Raw genomic sequence first — 17,178 nt, 5'->3', positions numbered from 1 at the left:
GATGATATCAAATTACTACACTTCATTATCAAATTTGGCTTATAACAAATTAATCAGAAAATGTTCAATTGGATTCTAATATAGTTTTTTTTAATTACTGAATAGCACTCCATCGAGCATGTCTCATAACTACTGCTGCTACTACTACTTCTGCCACTTCTTCTTCTTCCTCCTCCTCCACCTCCTTTTCTTCTTTATATTTATAAGATGCAAATGAGTGATTTTTATTCCACTCTTAAAGGCTTTCCCTCCCCTTTCTTACTCTTTTTTTTTGCAGTTTAATTGCTCTATGCATTTATTAGCTATTTATTGTGTAACAATAAGGGGACAAAAAGCTCACGAACACTCTACAGTTTCACAAGACACACTGCAGGGAAGAAGTGACTAAGAGGGATTGATAGAATCCTAAGGTCTTGGTGGACGCATTCCAGGGGGAGGTGGACCTCTAATTCCTGGTGGAGGGGGTCTCATTCCTGGGGGAGGCATGCCTATTGGTGTCCCCCTAGAGGGGGGAAGCCCAATTGGAGGGCCCATGGGTGGTCCCATACCAGGTGGAGGAGCCATAATTCCTGGAGGTGGGGTTGCTCGCCCCACAGGAGTTGGTGGAGTTCCCCGTCCAGGTGGGTATTGTGTTGGGGCTCCAGCAATGCTGGCAGTAGCAGCAACTGCAGCAGCAGCTACAGTCCCTCTTCCCTGTGGAGTCATTACCTGTTGAGAAGGCCCTCCAACCCCTCGGACAGGACCTGCTAATCCAGCAGGAGCTTGTGGAATTGGAACACCTGCTGGGACTCCTCTTCCAGCTGCCCTACCAACCCCAGGGCCTCCTGCAGCTCCAGCTAGTGGTACCCGAGCAATGCCAGTATCTTTGGGAGGTGGTCCTTCCACAGTCATGGAAACCAAGTTCTCACCCCGCAGCAACACTAGACCCAAAACCCGCTTTTCTTCACGTTCTGGCTGCTTTGCATTCTTTGGCTTGATCTTCCTGAACTCATCACAGTCACAGAGGATCAAGTTCATATGCTTGTCAAAAGCTTTAAAGGTGCCAATGAAGATCCGGCCATCCTGCAGGATACATCTCATTCTATAGTCAATGTGCTGTAGCATTTTGTTGCTCTTTCCCACAGTCATGATTGCTGTTCCACCAAATGCAATGTCCACAGAAAAGATTGGGGTTTCTTAAGACCTAAGGGGAGGCTACAGATAAAGGTATGGTGCAGGTTCTCCTACAAACAATGCAAGCTGTGGTAGAAGCTTCAAACAGCAGATGGAGCCAATGGATCAATGGATACAAAAGATGGACTATGTAGACACAGTGGAATATTGTTCATCATGAGAAAATGTCCTCCCATTTGCAACAACATATATGGACACTGATTTCTTGCTTGGAATCAGCTATCTTGATGTTCCAATGCTGCTTTAACCACCTCTTGGTGTTTCAGCTAAGAATGCCTGTCTCAGTTCCGCTTGGAAGTCCACCACAGGAACCTGTTGCTGCTGTAAGCGCCTTGGGTACAGATGACACTCTTGGTTGCTCAATGAAGCTGTCCTTCTGCGTTTGACTTAGACTTCTACCTCCGGCACCTGCTGTTCAGTAGTGCGTCTCAGGTTTAAGCGGCCCCGTTCCTGTCAGAGAAGACACCCACTCGGCTGACCCCTGGCCCACTCCATCGCATCGCTGGTGGACTTCAGCAGAGCGCGTCAGGCATGTCCAGCCGCCGCTCCGCTCTGCCCCCTTTCTTACTCTTATCAAAATATTATTCATAGGTTTTTATTTTCCCAGATTTTCTAAACTTTTAATCAGGAAAATGAAAAAGTGCCTGCCAGAGAAGTATATGGGTCATTCGAACAAAAATGGTTGATCCAACATGGAAGCTAATGCCCATTATTATTCACTTCTAAGGCACCATCTTCACTTCTTTCTAAGTCATTTCTACATCTATTAGAACTTCTAGATGTCCTTTCTTTTCTTATTCCCTCTCAGGTAGGAGAAACTGGGCCTGATTTCCTCAGGTGTACTCCAAATTTTCTCCCTCTCTGTGACAGAGCAAAAACAAAGGTTCCTTGTCACAAAATGCTCTGGGTCCCAATGGACTGGGGATCAGGACTTCCTGGTCATCATCTCTTAACATTTTATCCTGTGGAAATATGAACCAAAATCTTTTTTGGGGTGCAGAAGGAAGTAGTTCTGGCTTCTGTAAGTGCTTGTCCCCTGAACATGAGTGCTGGCTGGTTGATTCATACCCTCCGTCTTTTTCTAACTTTCCCTAGTAGGGTAGAGCTCTGGAGAGGTAAGGTTCTGGGACACTTGGTGAGTTCATCTGCCCAGGGAGGTCAGGATGGGATTGTAGTAGTATCTGTAACTTGGTGAGTGAAAGGCAGTAAAATATAAAGCAGGACAAAATGTTTATTAAACAAGGTCCAAAGAGCAAGATTAGAGCCAGTGACAGTATGGGCCCTAGAGTGGAAAGAAGCTAGGATGTCTATTGTAGGCATGTTCCTAGGAGCCCAAGACTTTGGTAATCTTTGCTTAAGCTTAATAGTTAGCATGAAAGTGCACTAGAAATATTATCTGGGAGGATGGTTTCGGAATGGAACTAAAGAGAATGAAATGAGAGCTGGATTAGAGGTCAGCATGGCACACATACATACATATATACATACATACATACACACATACAACTGTTTACCAGGTCAATCTGACTTGGAGCCTATGTATATTATTTAGCACAGGAACCTTTAAAAAAACCAGGTCCCGGGAGCCAGGTGGTGGTGCACCAGGTTAAGCACACATAGTACAAAGCGTAAGGACCTGTGCAAGGATTCCAGTTTGAGACCCCGGCTCCCCACCTGCAGGGGGGTTGCTTCACAAGCAATGAAGCAGGTCTGCAGGTGTCTTTCTTTCCCCTTTCTGTCTTCCTATTCCCTCTCAATTTCTTTCTATCCTATAAAAAAAATGGGAAAAAAACAGGTCCCTGTCAGTCCAAGCTCTCAGTCCATGGTCACAGCTGGGAACATTCTAGGATGCATATATTGCAGGCCCAGTCCTCATCAAGTGACAGAGAAGGATGACCCATCCTCCCTTCAGAGAATGGGGCAGTCTTTACCCGCATCAGTTTTCACTAAGGGGAAGGTCCTGGAAAGGCCTACAGAATGGCTAATAACATCCCTGATGGAAGTCACCAGAGGGATCCATTAGAGATCTTAGACCCATAGTTTCTATGGGAGAAATCCAAAGATCCCCTGACTAGGACCCCAAGTTATGGGGTGGATTTGAACCTTCATTTCTTAGTTCCCTGCTAACCTGTAGGTGATAGATATCCAAGAGAAACAAACTCTGGGGTTCATGTGAGGGTCTGGTCAAGCAGTCAGAAAGACATTAAATGGAAGAGCAGGGCAGTGATTGTCTCAAGAGCTAAGTCAGCAGTAGCCTGACTGGAGGTAGACGGAGCACAGTGGGAGGTGGGGATCTCCTGCCATGCCCTCCCAAAACAGGGTGTTCCCATCTTGTACATTAGGTACCAAAATGCTTTAAGGGGCACCAGAGACCACAATGATGGCAGGTGCAGGTTAATATGATGTGGTCTATTTTTCCAGCAGATGGCGGTCACACCTTACATTTGTTTACTAGCCCAGTTTCAAATTCCACATTAAATGCAGTGTTAGTAGAGTCATGGAACAAATATGACTAAGTTTTCTACTTCATCCTTGACTTGACAGCACACCCATCATGCTTGCCGCCTTCTATCATCATGCTGTGAGAATCATTTTTCCCCTTTCTATAGTCTTGAAATACTTCTTTTAACCTGAAGAGATAGGAGCATACTTGGAGTGAGACAAGGGGCCCTTACACTGCCCTAAACTTTCGGCACACAATTTCTTCTCATTATTATCCTAATTTTATTTTATTTTTATTTTTGTTTCTTTAGGGACTTCACCACTCTAAACTGACTTTTTCAAATAGAAAGGCAGAGATAGAGATAGAAGGACATGAAGAGCACAGCTATATACAAGATACTGGGTACTGTACAGCAAACCATAACAAAGGGACTTTTCAAAGTTAACCCAATTACCAAATAATGTGATGATAATATTAACTATCGATTGTCTTTTTGAACCCTAAGACAGCAGGAACCTCACATCATCACTATAGAGCCCCTACTTCCCCCAGTCCTGGAACCCTTGGATAGGGCCCACTTTCCCGTATGTATCTCCCAATCCAAACCAAATAATATTGCATCTGCCTATCACAACCTAACCAAAGCAACGATTGCCACCTCAACATGCTTCACCTCAGACTGTATCCAGAGACTTCACGTGTGGAATGACAACCCTTCAACTTCATTACTCAGGTGAGACCTTTCCTTTTATAGTACACTCTAAGTTCATCTCAGGTAGTTCACTTTCTAACAAAGTCCCATAATCTAGATATACACCAGTTTCTGTGAGAGAGAGCTTATGTGCACACGTATCCATAAACTACTGAAAAATATATACCTGAAAGCAGAAGTACACTAGAGTTTGCAGTGAGTACCTCCCTAATACTTCTTCTCCACTATTCCAAGCTTGGGATCCATGATTGCTCAACAAATTGTTTGGCTTCGTATGTTAACTCTCTTTTCAATCACCAGGTTCCAGATGCCACCAGGATGCTGGCTAGGTTTCCCTGGATTGAAGACCCCACCAATGTGTCCTGGAGCTCAGCTTCCCCAGAGACACACCTTACTAGGGAAAGAGAGAGGCAGACTGGGAGTATGGACCGACCAGTCAACGCCCATGTTCAGCGGGGAAGCAATTACAGAAGCCAGACCCTCTACCCTCTGCAACCCTCAACGACCCTGGGTCCATGCTCCCAGAGGGCTAGAGAATGGGAAAGCTACCATGGGAGGGGGTGGGTTATGGGGATTGGGTGGTGGAAATTGTGTGGAGTTGTACCCCTCCTACCTTATGTTTTTGTTCACTAATCCTTTCTTAAATAAAAAATATAAAAAATAAAAAATTTAAAAAAAGAAAGACATGAAGAAAGACACCACAACACCAAAGCTTTCCTCAGTGCAATAGAGACCAGGCTTGAACCTGGATCATGCCCATGACAAAATAATTACACTGGGGCCAGGTGGTGGTGCACTTGTAACGTGTGCATGGTAACGTGTACATTCAATGTGGTGAACCATCAACAGTCCTGAGCAGCACACGTTTTTCCATCCTCAGGCCTCCCCAGAAAACATATAACTCATGGCTGAGATAGACAGGTCTGCGCCAGTGGGCCTGCTTGAGACCCTCCCTCTGCCAGAGCACAGCATGCCCAGGTGTGTAGACCCTGCAGCTGTTGAGGCCTGTGAGAAAGTGCTGCCACTCTGCTGCCCTTCTCCCAGAAGCACCCATGAGTGAATGACCTCATTCGCTGCAGACTGGGTCACCTGACCAACACCACCCTGTAGCTCTTGACTCCGGACTTCTTAGCCTCCAAGCAAGCCTCACACTGCAAGGCATCTTCCCATCCCTGAAGATGCTCTGAGCCCTGCCACCCCCAACCACACAGTACAGCCAACACTATGGATGCTTCTAGTTTACTGACTTGACTCCCACCCTTATTCTTTTCAAGAATTTATTAATTTATTTTGCATAGCTGAGGGCCTCGCCCGTGGCTGAGTTCACTACTTTGGGCTACTTTTGGACTCAAACAGAGACAGCCAGACACCACAGCACCAGAGATTCCCCCAAGGCCATACTACCTCCCTTGTGGTACCACAGTTCAGACTCAGATAACCCATAAATCATGAACCCTACCCAGGGTACTATCCCTCTGGCCCTAATTTTTTTTTTTTGCGGTGCATGCACTTTTGTTTATTATTTTAATTTATTTAAGAAAGGAGACATTAACAATACCGTAGCATAGGAGGGGTACAACTCCACACAATTCCCACCACCCGATCTCCATATCCCATCCCTTCCCCTGATAGCTTTCCCATTCTCTATCCCTCTGGGAGTATGGACCCAAGGTCATTGTGGATTGCAGACTCTGTCCCCATCCTCTGACTTGTTTTTGAATTTATTTTGTTTGCTTTTGTTATGTGGCAAAAGCAGGACCTTATGCAATCATGATTTCACAATTTCAGAATGTTTTTAAACAAGAGAGAGAGATAGATGGAGGGTGAGAACAAGAGAGAGGGAGGAGAAGGACAGGGACAGGGACAGGGAGAGGGAGAGGAACTAAGACCACGGCACCATAATTTCCTCCACTTCATGCCCCATGTGGTGTCAGGACTCCAACCTGGTACACCCTGCCTAGTGAGCCATCTTTTTGATCTTCTGGCATCATTTCTCTGTGTTATTTACTCAGGGTAAATATTTTTTTTAATTCTTTTTTTTCATTTGTTTTAATATTTATTTATTTATTGGATAGTCACAGCCAGAAATTGAGAGGGAAGGGAATGATAGAGAAGGAGAGAGACAGACACCTGCAGCACTGCTTCACCACTTGTGAAGCTTTCCCCCTGCACATGGGGAATGGGGACTCAAACCTGGCTCCTTGCGCTCTATAAGATGTGCACTCAACCAAGTGTGCCACCACCTGGTCTCCAGGACAAAACTTCTAATTCAAATGAATAGTTCAATGAATAACTTCAAATGAATAGGTTGCCATGTCTGTGACTGTTCTGGGCTACTGAACACTACTGGGCAGGGACTATATCATTGGCAAGTTGACACTCTTACAAGCTAGTGCCCAGCAACCTCATCGAAATCCTCGGTGCTGAGAACAACATTTAATACAAAATTCAGCTAAAAGCAAGAAAAGCCAATTTTAGATGGGGAAGGGCAAGAAGAGAGTAGGAAGGAGAAATTTGAAGTCAAGTCAAAACAGTGAGTAACTATTAGCTTAAAGACATGCGAACCAGATTTAAAGGGCTGAAGACTCATACCTGCTGGCATGAGGGCGTAAGGTCTCAGTTATCAGGCATGTAGAGAGTTAATTTTGTCCCCTCAAAGGCAAAGATAAATAGTCTCCACAAAACAAGACTAGAAATCTTGTCCACAGTCCAAGATACAGTATAGGAAAGGTCCACCTGCCCCAGACACCTGCAGTAAATCAGTGTTCCAGTGAATTGACTTGGAAAATCTGAGCAGAGATGTTAACACTAAAGTTCATCTGGAACTAATAGAATGTGCTTGGTTCCAACAAAACCAAACATCAAACTTTCCCTTTGGAGATGTCTTTCTCACCCAGGTTACTTGAGATCTCAGGAAAACAGTTCCTGCTGAAGATGAGCTCAAAGGAAAAGCATCCTAGATATCTACTAACTAAAGAGAGTTGGAAGAGACAAGAAAGCAAGAGACTTGAGTTCAGGAGATAGACAGCATCTAAATGGAACATTAAGATAAGACTGTAAAGTGTTTAGACAAGAGGAAGAAAGGAATAAAACTAAAACAATGGCAGGTAATTTGGGGGGGGAGCAGAGTTTTAAAAACATCAGAGTGAGGTTCTAAAACAACATATGATTAGAAATTAAATATAACCAAGCAAAGTTGAAAAGTAAATATAACATAATTCAAAAGAAAGATCTGTAGACATTGTCCCTTGTACAGACAGAGGTAATAGAGATGAAAATAGGAAAGGGGGCGGGAGAATGAGAAGCTACAATCATGGTCACTCATTCTCTGGAAGGTTCTAGAAGGTCTGGTGGGGTTCATGAAGGGTGGAGAATTAATACTTTAGGAAGGAGCCAAATGAGTTCCTGAGTCTGTATGTAATTGGTGAAAGCAAGCAGTGAGATGTCGGAGAAATATTTCTGTGTTGTATCTGTCATTGATGAGTTTTATGCCACAATGACCATTTTTTAAGAGTTATTTATTCCTGAGATAGAGGAGTAAGAGAGACAGCCAGAGTACCACTCTTGATACATGCAATGCCAGGGGCTTGAATTCAGGACACTGTGCTTTTTTTTTTTTTTTTTTGTCACAGAGATACTGATGTTTTATTTTAAAAAATCAGTCTGCTAAATAATAGTAACTTATAGATAATCTTGCCTGGTTCAAAATATTATGAGTGCTTCTATTTGTCTGTGGAACATATGAGAATTTTTTTATTATTTATTTATAAAAAGGATACATTATCAAAACCATAGGATAAGAGGGGTACAAGTCCACACAATTCCCACCACCAGAATTCCATATCCCATGCCCTCCCTTGATAGCTTTCCTATTCTTTATCCCTCTTGGAGTATGAACCCAAGGTCAATGTGGGTTTCAGAAGGTGGAAGGTCTGGCTTCTGTAATTGCTTCCCCACTGAACATGGGTGTTGACTGATTGATACATACTGCCAGCCTGACTCTCTCTTTCCCTAGTAGGGTGGGGCTCTGGGGAAGCAGAGCTCCAGGACACATTGGTGGGGTCGTCTTTCCAGGGAAGTCTGGTCAGCATCATGCTAGCATCTGGCAGGACACTGTGCTTTTAAATCCATTTATTTTTATTTATAAAATGGAAATATTGGCAGGACTATACAATAAGAGGGGTACATTTTCACACAATTCCCACAACCAGAACTCCATATCCCATACCCACTCCTGATAGCTTTCCTATTCTTTAACCCTCTGGGAGTATGGACCTAAGGCCATTATGAGGTGCAGAAGGTGGAAGGTCTGGCTTCTGTAACTGTTTTCCCTCTCAATATGGGCATTGACATGTTGATCCATACTCCCAGCCTGCCTCTCCCTTTCCCTAGTGGGGCGGGGTTCTGGGGAATTGTAGCTCCAGGACACATTGGTGGGGTTGACTGTCCAGGAAAGTCAGGTTGGCATCAAGGTAGCATCTGGAACCTGGTAGCTGAAAAGGAGTTAAGATATAAAGCAGAACAAACTGACAGTTTCTACTTACTGTCAACCTCTGACTTTACCACTTCTCCCCACGCAGATTCAATATATGATAGTGCCTCTTCTTAAACACAGACAACGACAGAGCCTTGAAAGGACAGGCCCTAGCTCTCCTGACATTTCCTCATTCTCTTGACTCTATTCTTCTCAATGTTAAAACAGAAAGAGTTTGGATTTGAGTTGTTTCTTTCCCTCCTTACAAACAAAATTTCCACCTGTGCTGACTCCCAGTTCCTCCTAGTGTTGGAGACCCAACATCAATTCTGTTCTTTTCTCTCCTATGTCTTCAAACTTACCCCTCACTATCACCCCAAGGACATTTAAACATGGTCAATCCCCTCCTTCCTTAAAAAACACCCCATTCCAGATTCAGGCCACCTTCTCCTGCCACCTCCTATGTTTCCTGCATACCAGCTCCAGTGTTTCCACTACCCCCCCCCACATGACCTTCACCCTCCCTGGCACTCTCTAGGATGGCCCGCTTCATGGTTACTTATGTGTCAACAGCACCACCTGACTGTATGTCATATCCTTCCTTTGTGGTTCACCCATTAGCATGTGATAGCAGACCCACCACTATCTCCTGAAATATCTTCTCTCCTTGCCCTTCTCACCATGGTGCTCTCTGCCTCTTACTTGAGTCTATCTTCCCTCTCCATCCTGAACCCTTTCCTCTTCTCATTGTTCAATTTGCATCAAGTATGTGATTTAATGACCACCTGTATTGTGATACCCTCAAGGTCCTGGATCCACAGAATCCTCCTACTGAGTTCTAGAAACTTCTCTCTAATGGACAGCTCTACACTTAGATGTTGACTTAGTTGGCTGGAAGCAGAGCCTAAAACCCAAATGAGTTCAGCAATAGCCTTAAGAAGTGTCCTCAGAAGGCTAAGAAAGAGAGGAAGGAAGGGGAGGAAGACAAAAAGGGGAGGCACACCCACCTCAGCTTGATGGGGCGGGGGGCTTGAGTGAAGCCCTCAGGGTCTGTTCTCTCCAAGACAGAAAGTTGAGCTTTTCTAAACTGGAACTCCGTGGTCTTTGAGTTGTCAGTCAGCTGACAGCCTTTTAGGAACAAAGTATAGAAACTTTGGAGAAGGCGGTGGCAACAAGGGGGAAGGTAGAGGGAATGGGGATGGGGTGGAACACCGAAACTGTGTCCCCTGAAGGTGTCAAACAACATGTCCAAAACTGGGCTTATCTTTCCAAGACTCAAAACATCTTGTTTTGAGTCTCAAACACCCAATGTTGACACACCCTGTGCAAGGACCAGGGTTCAAGTCCCTGGTTCCCACCTTTAGAAGGGAAGCTTTATAAGCAGTGATGCTTCAGGTGTTTCTACTTGAAAGTGCTGCTTGAGGTGTTTCTTTCTCTTTATTTTCATTTTTTTCACCACTCCCATCACCAGAGATCTGTGTCCCCTGCCCCACAGATAGCCACTATAGTTCTCCCACAGTCTTAGATATTGTTTGACATTTCTTTTTCATGTTTGCATGTTCAATTCTCTATATTCTGCGTCTGAGTGAAACCCTTCTGTAATTGTCCTTCATCTCCTTACTTGCTTCACTGAGCATAATCTTCTCCAATTCCATCCACTTTATCCCAAAGAATACAATATTATCCCTTTTTATTGCTGCATGATACTCTGTTGAGTATATATCCATCATTTCTTTTTCCAGTCATCTGTCTCTCTCTTCTATCTCCCACGCCTTCTCAGTTTCCCTCTCCTCTATCAACTAAGAACGAGAAAAAGAGGAGAGAGAGAGAGAGCTACCAGGAGTGATGAATTTGTCATGCAGGTACCAAGCCCAGAGATAAGCCTGGTGACCAAAGAAAAACGGGGGGAGTGCATGGGTGATTGTGCGCACCTGGTTGAGCTCACATGTTACAATGCACAAGGACCCAAGTATGAGCCCTCAGTCCCCACCCACAGAGAGAAAGCTTTGCAAGTGGTGGAGCAGTGTTGCGGGTGTCTCTCTGTCTCCCTCTCTATCTCTCCCTTCCTCTCCATTTCTGACTGTCTCTATCCAATAAATATAGATGATAATAAAAAAATTTAAATCCTCCCATGATGTCATTAGTAAACCCAAGCTGAAAGTGTCCTCCCAAGTCCTTTCTGCCCCCCCCCCCAACTCGAGTCAAAACCTATCATCAGGACTTCTTCACATCTGCCTTCTATGTACATGCTGCTGCCCTGGCCCTATCTCCCTCCCTCCTCATCACCATGTTCTTCTGCTGCCATCTGGTTCCACAGAGCTGAGGGCTTCCAGAAATCTTGGTTAGTCAACACTGTCTCAGTGCACATAGGTGAGAGCCAGAACACTTCCCGTGGCCTACAAGGCTTCCCTGCATCCCAGTCACATTTTTCACTGCCACTTGTGACTCTGCAGTCATTTTCAACTTGAACAGGTCCTTCTGCCTGGCAGTTATCTAGGTGCTTACTGTGTCCACATGTTCACACACTCATCTATCTCTACACCGTCACCACACCTGGGGTACTGTCCCATCCACCTCTGATTGGCCTCTCTGACACCCCCAGATCCAGTTCCAGCCCCAGTCTAACTGATGACACCTCATGACCCAGTTAATATGTTTCACACAGGACAGCCTCCCAGCACTCCATCCCCAGACTAAATCAACATGCTCCGAGCTTCGTCTTCTGCCTTGTGTTATCAGGACTTGGTGACAGGCTGTAGTCCATGGAGGGTCCTGCAGGCTCAGCTGAGTGTTGGGGACACAGCAGTGCTCATCTCTTTGTGCCCTGAGTGAGATGTGTGACTGGGGGGGAACCTTGGGACCCCATGGGAAGATCACAACACTCTTTATGAGAATTTTGGCTTAGAATGCCTAAGTACTCTATGGACATCTAATCTTTGACAAAGGGGCCCAGACTATTACATGGGAAAAGCAGAGTCTCTTCAAAAAATGGTGTTGGAAAAATGGGTTGAAACATGCAGAAGAATGAAACTGAATCATTTTATTTCACCAAATACAAAAGCAAATTCCAAGTGGATCAAGGACTTGGATGTTAGAACACAAACTATCAAAAACTTAGAGGAAAATATTGGCAGAACTCTTTTATGCATAAATTTTAAAGACATTTTCAATGAAACAAATACAATTACAAAGAAGACTAAGGCAAGTATAAACCTATGGGACTACATCAAATTAAAAAGCTTCTTCACAGCAAAAGAAACCACTACCTAAACCAAGAGACCCCTCACAGAATGGGAGAAGATCTTTACATGCCATACATCAGATAAGAGTTTAATAACCAACATATATAAAGAGCTTGCCAGACTCAGCAACAAGACAACAAATAACCCCATCCAAAAATGGGGGGAGGACTTGGACAGAATATTCACCACAGAAGAGATCCAAAAGCCTGAGAAACACATGAAAAAATACTCCAAGTCTCTGATTGTCAGAGAAATGCAAATCAAGACAACAATGAGATATCACTTCACTCCTGTGAGAATGTCATACATCAGAAAAGGTAACAGCAGCAAATGCTGGAGAGGGTGTGGGGTCAAAGGAACCCTCCTGCACTGCTGATGGGAATGTCAATTGGTCCAACCTCTGTGGAGAACAGTCTGGAGAACTCTCAGAAGGCTAGAAATGGACCTACCCTATGACCCTGCAATTCCTCTCCTGGGGATATATCCTAAGGAACCCAACACATCCATCCAAAAAGATCTGTGTACACATATGTTCTTGGCAGCAAAATTTGTAATAGCCAAAACCTGGAAACAACCCAGGTGTCCAACAACAGATGAGTGGCTGAGCAAGTTGTGGTATATATACACAATGGAATACTACTCAGCTGAAAAAAATGGTGACTTCACCGTTTTCAGCCGATCTTGGATGAACCTTGAAAAAATCATGTTGAGTGAAATAAGTCAGAAACAAAAGGATGAATATGGGATGATCTCACTCTCAGGCCGAAGTTGAAAAACAAGATTAGAAAACAAAACACAAGTAGAACCTGAAATGGAATTGGCGTATTGCACCAAAGTAAAAGACTCTGGGGTGGGTTGGTGGGTGGGGAGAATACAGGTCCATCTTCTTCTTCTAGCATTTGCCCTTCTTCTGTAGCCAGTCAACAGCGTCAGGTTGAGCCTGATGTAAAGTTTCGAGACCTCCTTTGAATCTGGAGAGGTGGCAGTCGTTGACTATGTGGGTCATAGTCTGTCTGTAGCCGCAGGGGCAGTTCGGGTCATCTCTGGCTCTCCAGCGATGGAACATAGCAGCGCACTGGCCATGTTCGATAGTGACTGAGGAGGGCCCAATCATAACGTGCTAGGTCAAAGCCGGGTTGACGCTTGCAGGGGTCTGTGATGAGGTGTTTGTTCTTTACCTCAGCTTACTGCCAACTCTGTTTCCAAGAGTCTGGAACAGAGAAGTTCAGTGTAGGCGTAGGGGACCAGATTGGGTGATGGGACGTCAAGCGTTGGACAGGGTGGGCGAAGATATCCGCGTATATTGGCAGGTCCGGTCGAGCGTAGACGTGGGAAATGAACTTAGATGATGCCGCATCCCGACGAATATCTGGCGGGGCAATGTTGCTAAGAACTGGCAGCCATGGAACCAGGGTGGAACGGATGGTTCCAGAAATTATCCTCATAGAGGAATATAATTTGGAATCAACCAAGTGGACATGGGGGCTATGGAACCATACTGGGGCACAGTATTCTGCAGTGGAATAGCATAATGCCAGAGATGATGATCGTAGTGTGGAAGCGCTCTCGCCCCATGAGGAGCTGGCCAGTCTTGCAATGATGTTATTCCTCGCGCCCACCTTTGCTGCAGTTTTTATGAGATGTTTGTGAAATGACAGAGTGCGATCGAGAGTAACGCCAAGATAGACTGGCTGGGCTTCATGCCGGATTCTCATATCGCCAAGCTGCACATTAAGCTCATGCGAGGCCCAGGCATGGTGTAGATGGAAAACAGATGATACCGTTTTTGCAGTGCTAGGGATTAGTCGCCATTTTTTACAGTAATCAGATATCAGAGACATGTCTTTCGTGAGTGTTTCCTCGAGGATGTCGAACTTGGATGCCTGAGTTGCACAGCAGATGTCATCGGCGTAGATGAACTTCCTTGAAGAAGTTTCTGGGAGGTCATTGATGTAAATATTAAATAGCGTAGGAGCCAGAACAGAGCCCTGGGGGAGGCCACTTGAGACAAGTCTCCATCTGCTAGACTTGTCACCCAGATGCACCCGGAATCTTCTGTTTTGGAGAAGAAACGATATAGTGTTGGCCACCCATGGAGGCAGGCATCTTGAGATCTTGACTAGGAGACCACGGTGCCAGACCATGTCATAGGCTGCTGTGAGATCAACAAAGACAGCACCCATCTTTAAATTCTTCTGGAATCCATTTTCAGTGTAAGTTGAGAGGGCCAGGGCTTGTTCGCAGGTAGATGATGAAAGATGATGTATGACATAGTGGGGGTTGTATTGTTAAATAGGAATCTGGGGAATGTTATGCATGTACAAAATATTGTATTTACTGTTGAATGTAAAACATTAATTCCCTAATAAAGAAATAAATTATATTTTAAAAAAAGAATGCCTAAGTACTAAGCAGGCCCCAGGCACTTTGTCGGTTTCCTCATGGTTGGACGGAGTCCTCTCTGTGTTCCCTTGAGTGGCCTGTGTGGGGTGCTCACATGGTCTCCCACTGGCCGCTGCTCACAGGAACCCAATTCCATGCGGTACCCTGGGCAAGGCTCATTCAGAAGGACTCAGGGACCACAATGGCTTTGGGCACCCTCCTCCTGACCAGCACCATGATGCCTCTTGGCCGTCCCCAACAAGGCAAAGAAGGTCACTCCAGATGTGGTGCAATCCAGCTAGTCCATCTAGGAGTGAAGAAAGGTCATTCAGGAGAAGAAATTGGCACAAGGGCAGAGTTTGGACACAAGAGGTTGAGAGTAAGCTTCCAGTAGATATGGGGCCCAATAAGTGGTCCTGAGATGGAAATGTTGAGCCAAGGGGACCACTACCTACCCAGAGCAGATGTGATCTCTGAGCTCTTTCACTGGAATCAGGGATTTAAAATAGAGTGATGATTTCAAAGGACAGCCAAGGTTCAGAAGGTTGGGGGGGGGGGGTGGTTAGAGTGATTAAAATAAAAAGATGAAGAAAAAGAAAGTCAGTGAGGTATTGGGTATCCCAGAAGCCAAGCAAGGAACAAGCTTAGAACAGAAGGTCTTGTGACTGGAAGATTACTCACATCCTTTGTTATACATAGGACCTAGGTTCCAACCCCTGCAGCACAGACAAATGCAACACTGGTGGAAGCTTCAGTGTTGTTTTATCTCTCTCTCTCTGTCTTTATCTATGAAATAAAAAGAATGAAAACATCAGCCAGGGAACAGTAAAATAGTATATGTGTGAGGTTCTAATGAAGGAGGAGAAAGAAGAAAGGAAGGAGAAGGGGGAAGGAGGGAAGGAGGAAAGAAGGAAGGAAGGAAGGAAGGAAGGAAGGAAGGAAGGAAGGGAGAAAGGAAGGAAGGAAGGAAGGAAGGGAGAAAGGGAGGGAAGAAAAGGAGGGAGGAAGGAAAGAAGGAAAGAAGGGAGGGAGGGGAGGAGAGAGGGAGGAAAAGAAGGAAAAAAGGAAGGAAGGGAGGAGGGAAAGAAGGAAGGAAGAAAGGAAGGAAGGAAGGAAGGAAGGAAGGAAGGAAGGAAGGAAGGAAAGGAGGGAGGGAGGGAGGGAGGGAGGGAGGAAGGAAGGAAGGAAGGAAGGAAGGAAGGAAGGAAAACCTTGGCTCGAGGACCTGTTCAGAATGAGGCCCAAGAAGAAACTGTAAACACAGGTGAGGAGCAGGCCACAGAGGCCTGATGATTCCAGGTAAGCCGGGCTTTGTCCTCCATTGTCTCTTCACAGGCTCCTCGGCCTATCTTGGCCTCTGAATCTGTCACCTATCTCCATGCTCTGCTTCAGAGCTCACCACACTGTGGTGACCCATGCAGGCTCATCCTCATAACCAGGCTGTGGTCAGTGCTCTGGGTGGTACCACTTGCTCAGACACACTTGTTGTGATGCTTGTGGTATAGCATGCACAGATGTGTGGCCAGTGAGAATGTCCAGGTTCTGACCCACAGGGCTCCCAAGGATGCTGGAGCATGCAGGCACCCAAAGGCCATGAACAGGTCCTTTATTAGCTTGTGTGACTTGCGTTGGACTTCCATCTCCCTTATTTGAGGGTGCATCATAGTGCTGTGTGAAGCTCCCTCCTGTTCTCAGGGCAGCTCTGGGCAGTGGCTTCTCCCCCTGGGTATAGCTGTCTCTCCTCCCCTGCCTTCCACATGCCAGTTTAACTTGCACCACTGAATGGTTCTTATCTGTTACACTGAAAGCTGCCTCTACATTTGAAATAATCACACCTCCAAAAGGTTGTTTTTCCCTCAGGACTCCAGGAGCTCTGGGTGTTCTGAAAGCCCCCAGGATAGAGGGGCTAAGGGATAAGGTGCAAAACAAAAGGTCTGGAAGGCAGTTTAGGGAGTAGCCTGAGGGGCAAAGGGCTCACAAAAAGTAAACAACAAATGGGACAATTAAACACACCTTCTGGGAAGATTTTCTCCTTCCCTCAGCAACCAGTACAGAGAGGGAATGGGCAAATCACCGAAGCCTGTGGATTTACACAAATTGTATAAACACTGAGGGTTCCATATATGCTATATACATGCAACTCACACCTGCTTTTTAGACCAAAGGGAACTGAGCACACAGAACAATTAAAGAGGCCCCATAGGGGCCAGTCAGTGCACCTGGTTGAACACACATGTTACAATGTTCAAGGACCTAGGTTGGAGACCCAGGTTCCCACTTTCAGGGGAAAAACTTTGCTAGTGGTAAAGCAGTGTTGCAGGTGTCTCTCTGTCTCCCTCTATCATCCCCTCTGGATTTCTGGCTGTCTCTATTCAATATAATATAATATAATATAATATAATATAATATAATATAACATAATATAACATAATATAACATAATATAACATAATATAACATAATATAACATAATATAACATAATATAACATAATATAACATAATATAACATAATATAATATATATTTTAAAGAGGACCCTAGACAGGACATATGAAATGTCTTACTAAGAAAATGTGTTATGTTATGCATGTACAAACTATTGTATTTACTGTTGAATGTAAAACATTAATTCCCCAGTAAAGAAATTTAAAAAAAAGAGAAGAAAAAAACAAAAAAAAAAAAAGAAAGAAAACATGTTACTTTGGCCACACATGACCCAGGCACTCCCCACAAGGAAGGAAGTTTTGGTGCTG

The 17,178-nt window shown here is 44.9% G+C and overlaps 1 protein-coding gene and 1 pseudogene across 1 annotated transcript; both read right to left on the bottom strand.

Moving 5' to 3' along the window:
* Positions 1-277: 277 nt before the first annotated feature.
* On the bottom strand, positions 278-1,580 carry LOC103124205 (small nuclear ribonucleoprotein-associated protein N-like). The gene has a single exon (XM_060190944.1). The coding sequence runs from the start codon at positions 1,126-1,128 to the stop codon at positions 406-408; it is 723 nt and encodes a 240-aa protein (XP_060046927.1). The 5' UTR covers positions 1,129-1,580; the 3' UTR covers positions 278-405.
* LOC132541392 (SNRPN upstream reading frame protein-like) lies at positions 1,387-9,196 on the bottom strand (annotated as a pseudogene).
* Between the last annotated feature and the right edge of the window lie 7,982 nt (positions 9,197-17,178).

The sequence above is a fragment of the Erinaceus europaeus genome, chromosome 1 (genome assembly GCF_950295315.1).
Source record: "Erinaceus europaeus chromosome 1, mEriEur2.1, whole genome shotgun sequence".
Taxonomy (NCBI): domain Eukaryota; kingdom Metazoa; phylum Chordata; class Mammalia; order Eulipotyphla; family Erinaceidae; genus Erinaceus; species Erinaceus europaeus.
Note: the sequence above shows the minus strand (reverse complement) of the source record. Positions and strands in the feature narration are given on the sequence as shown.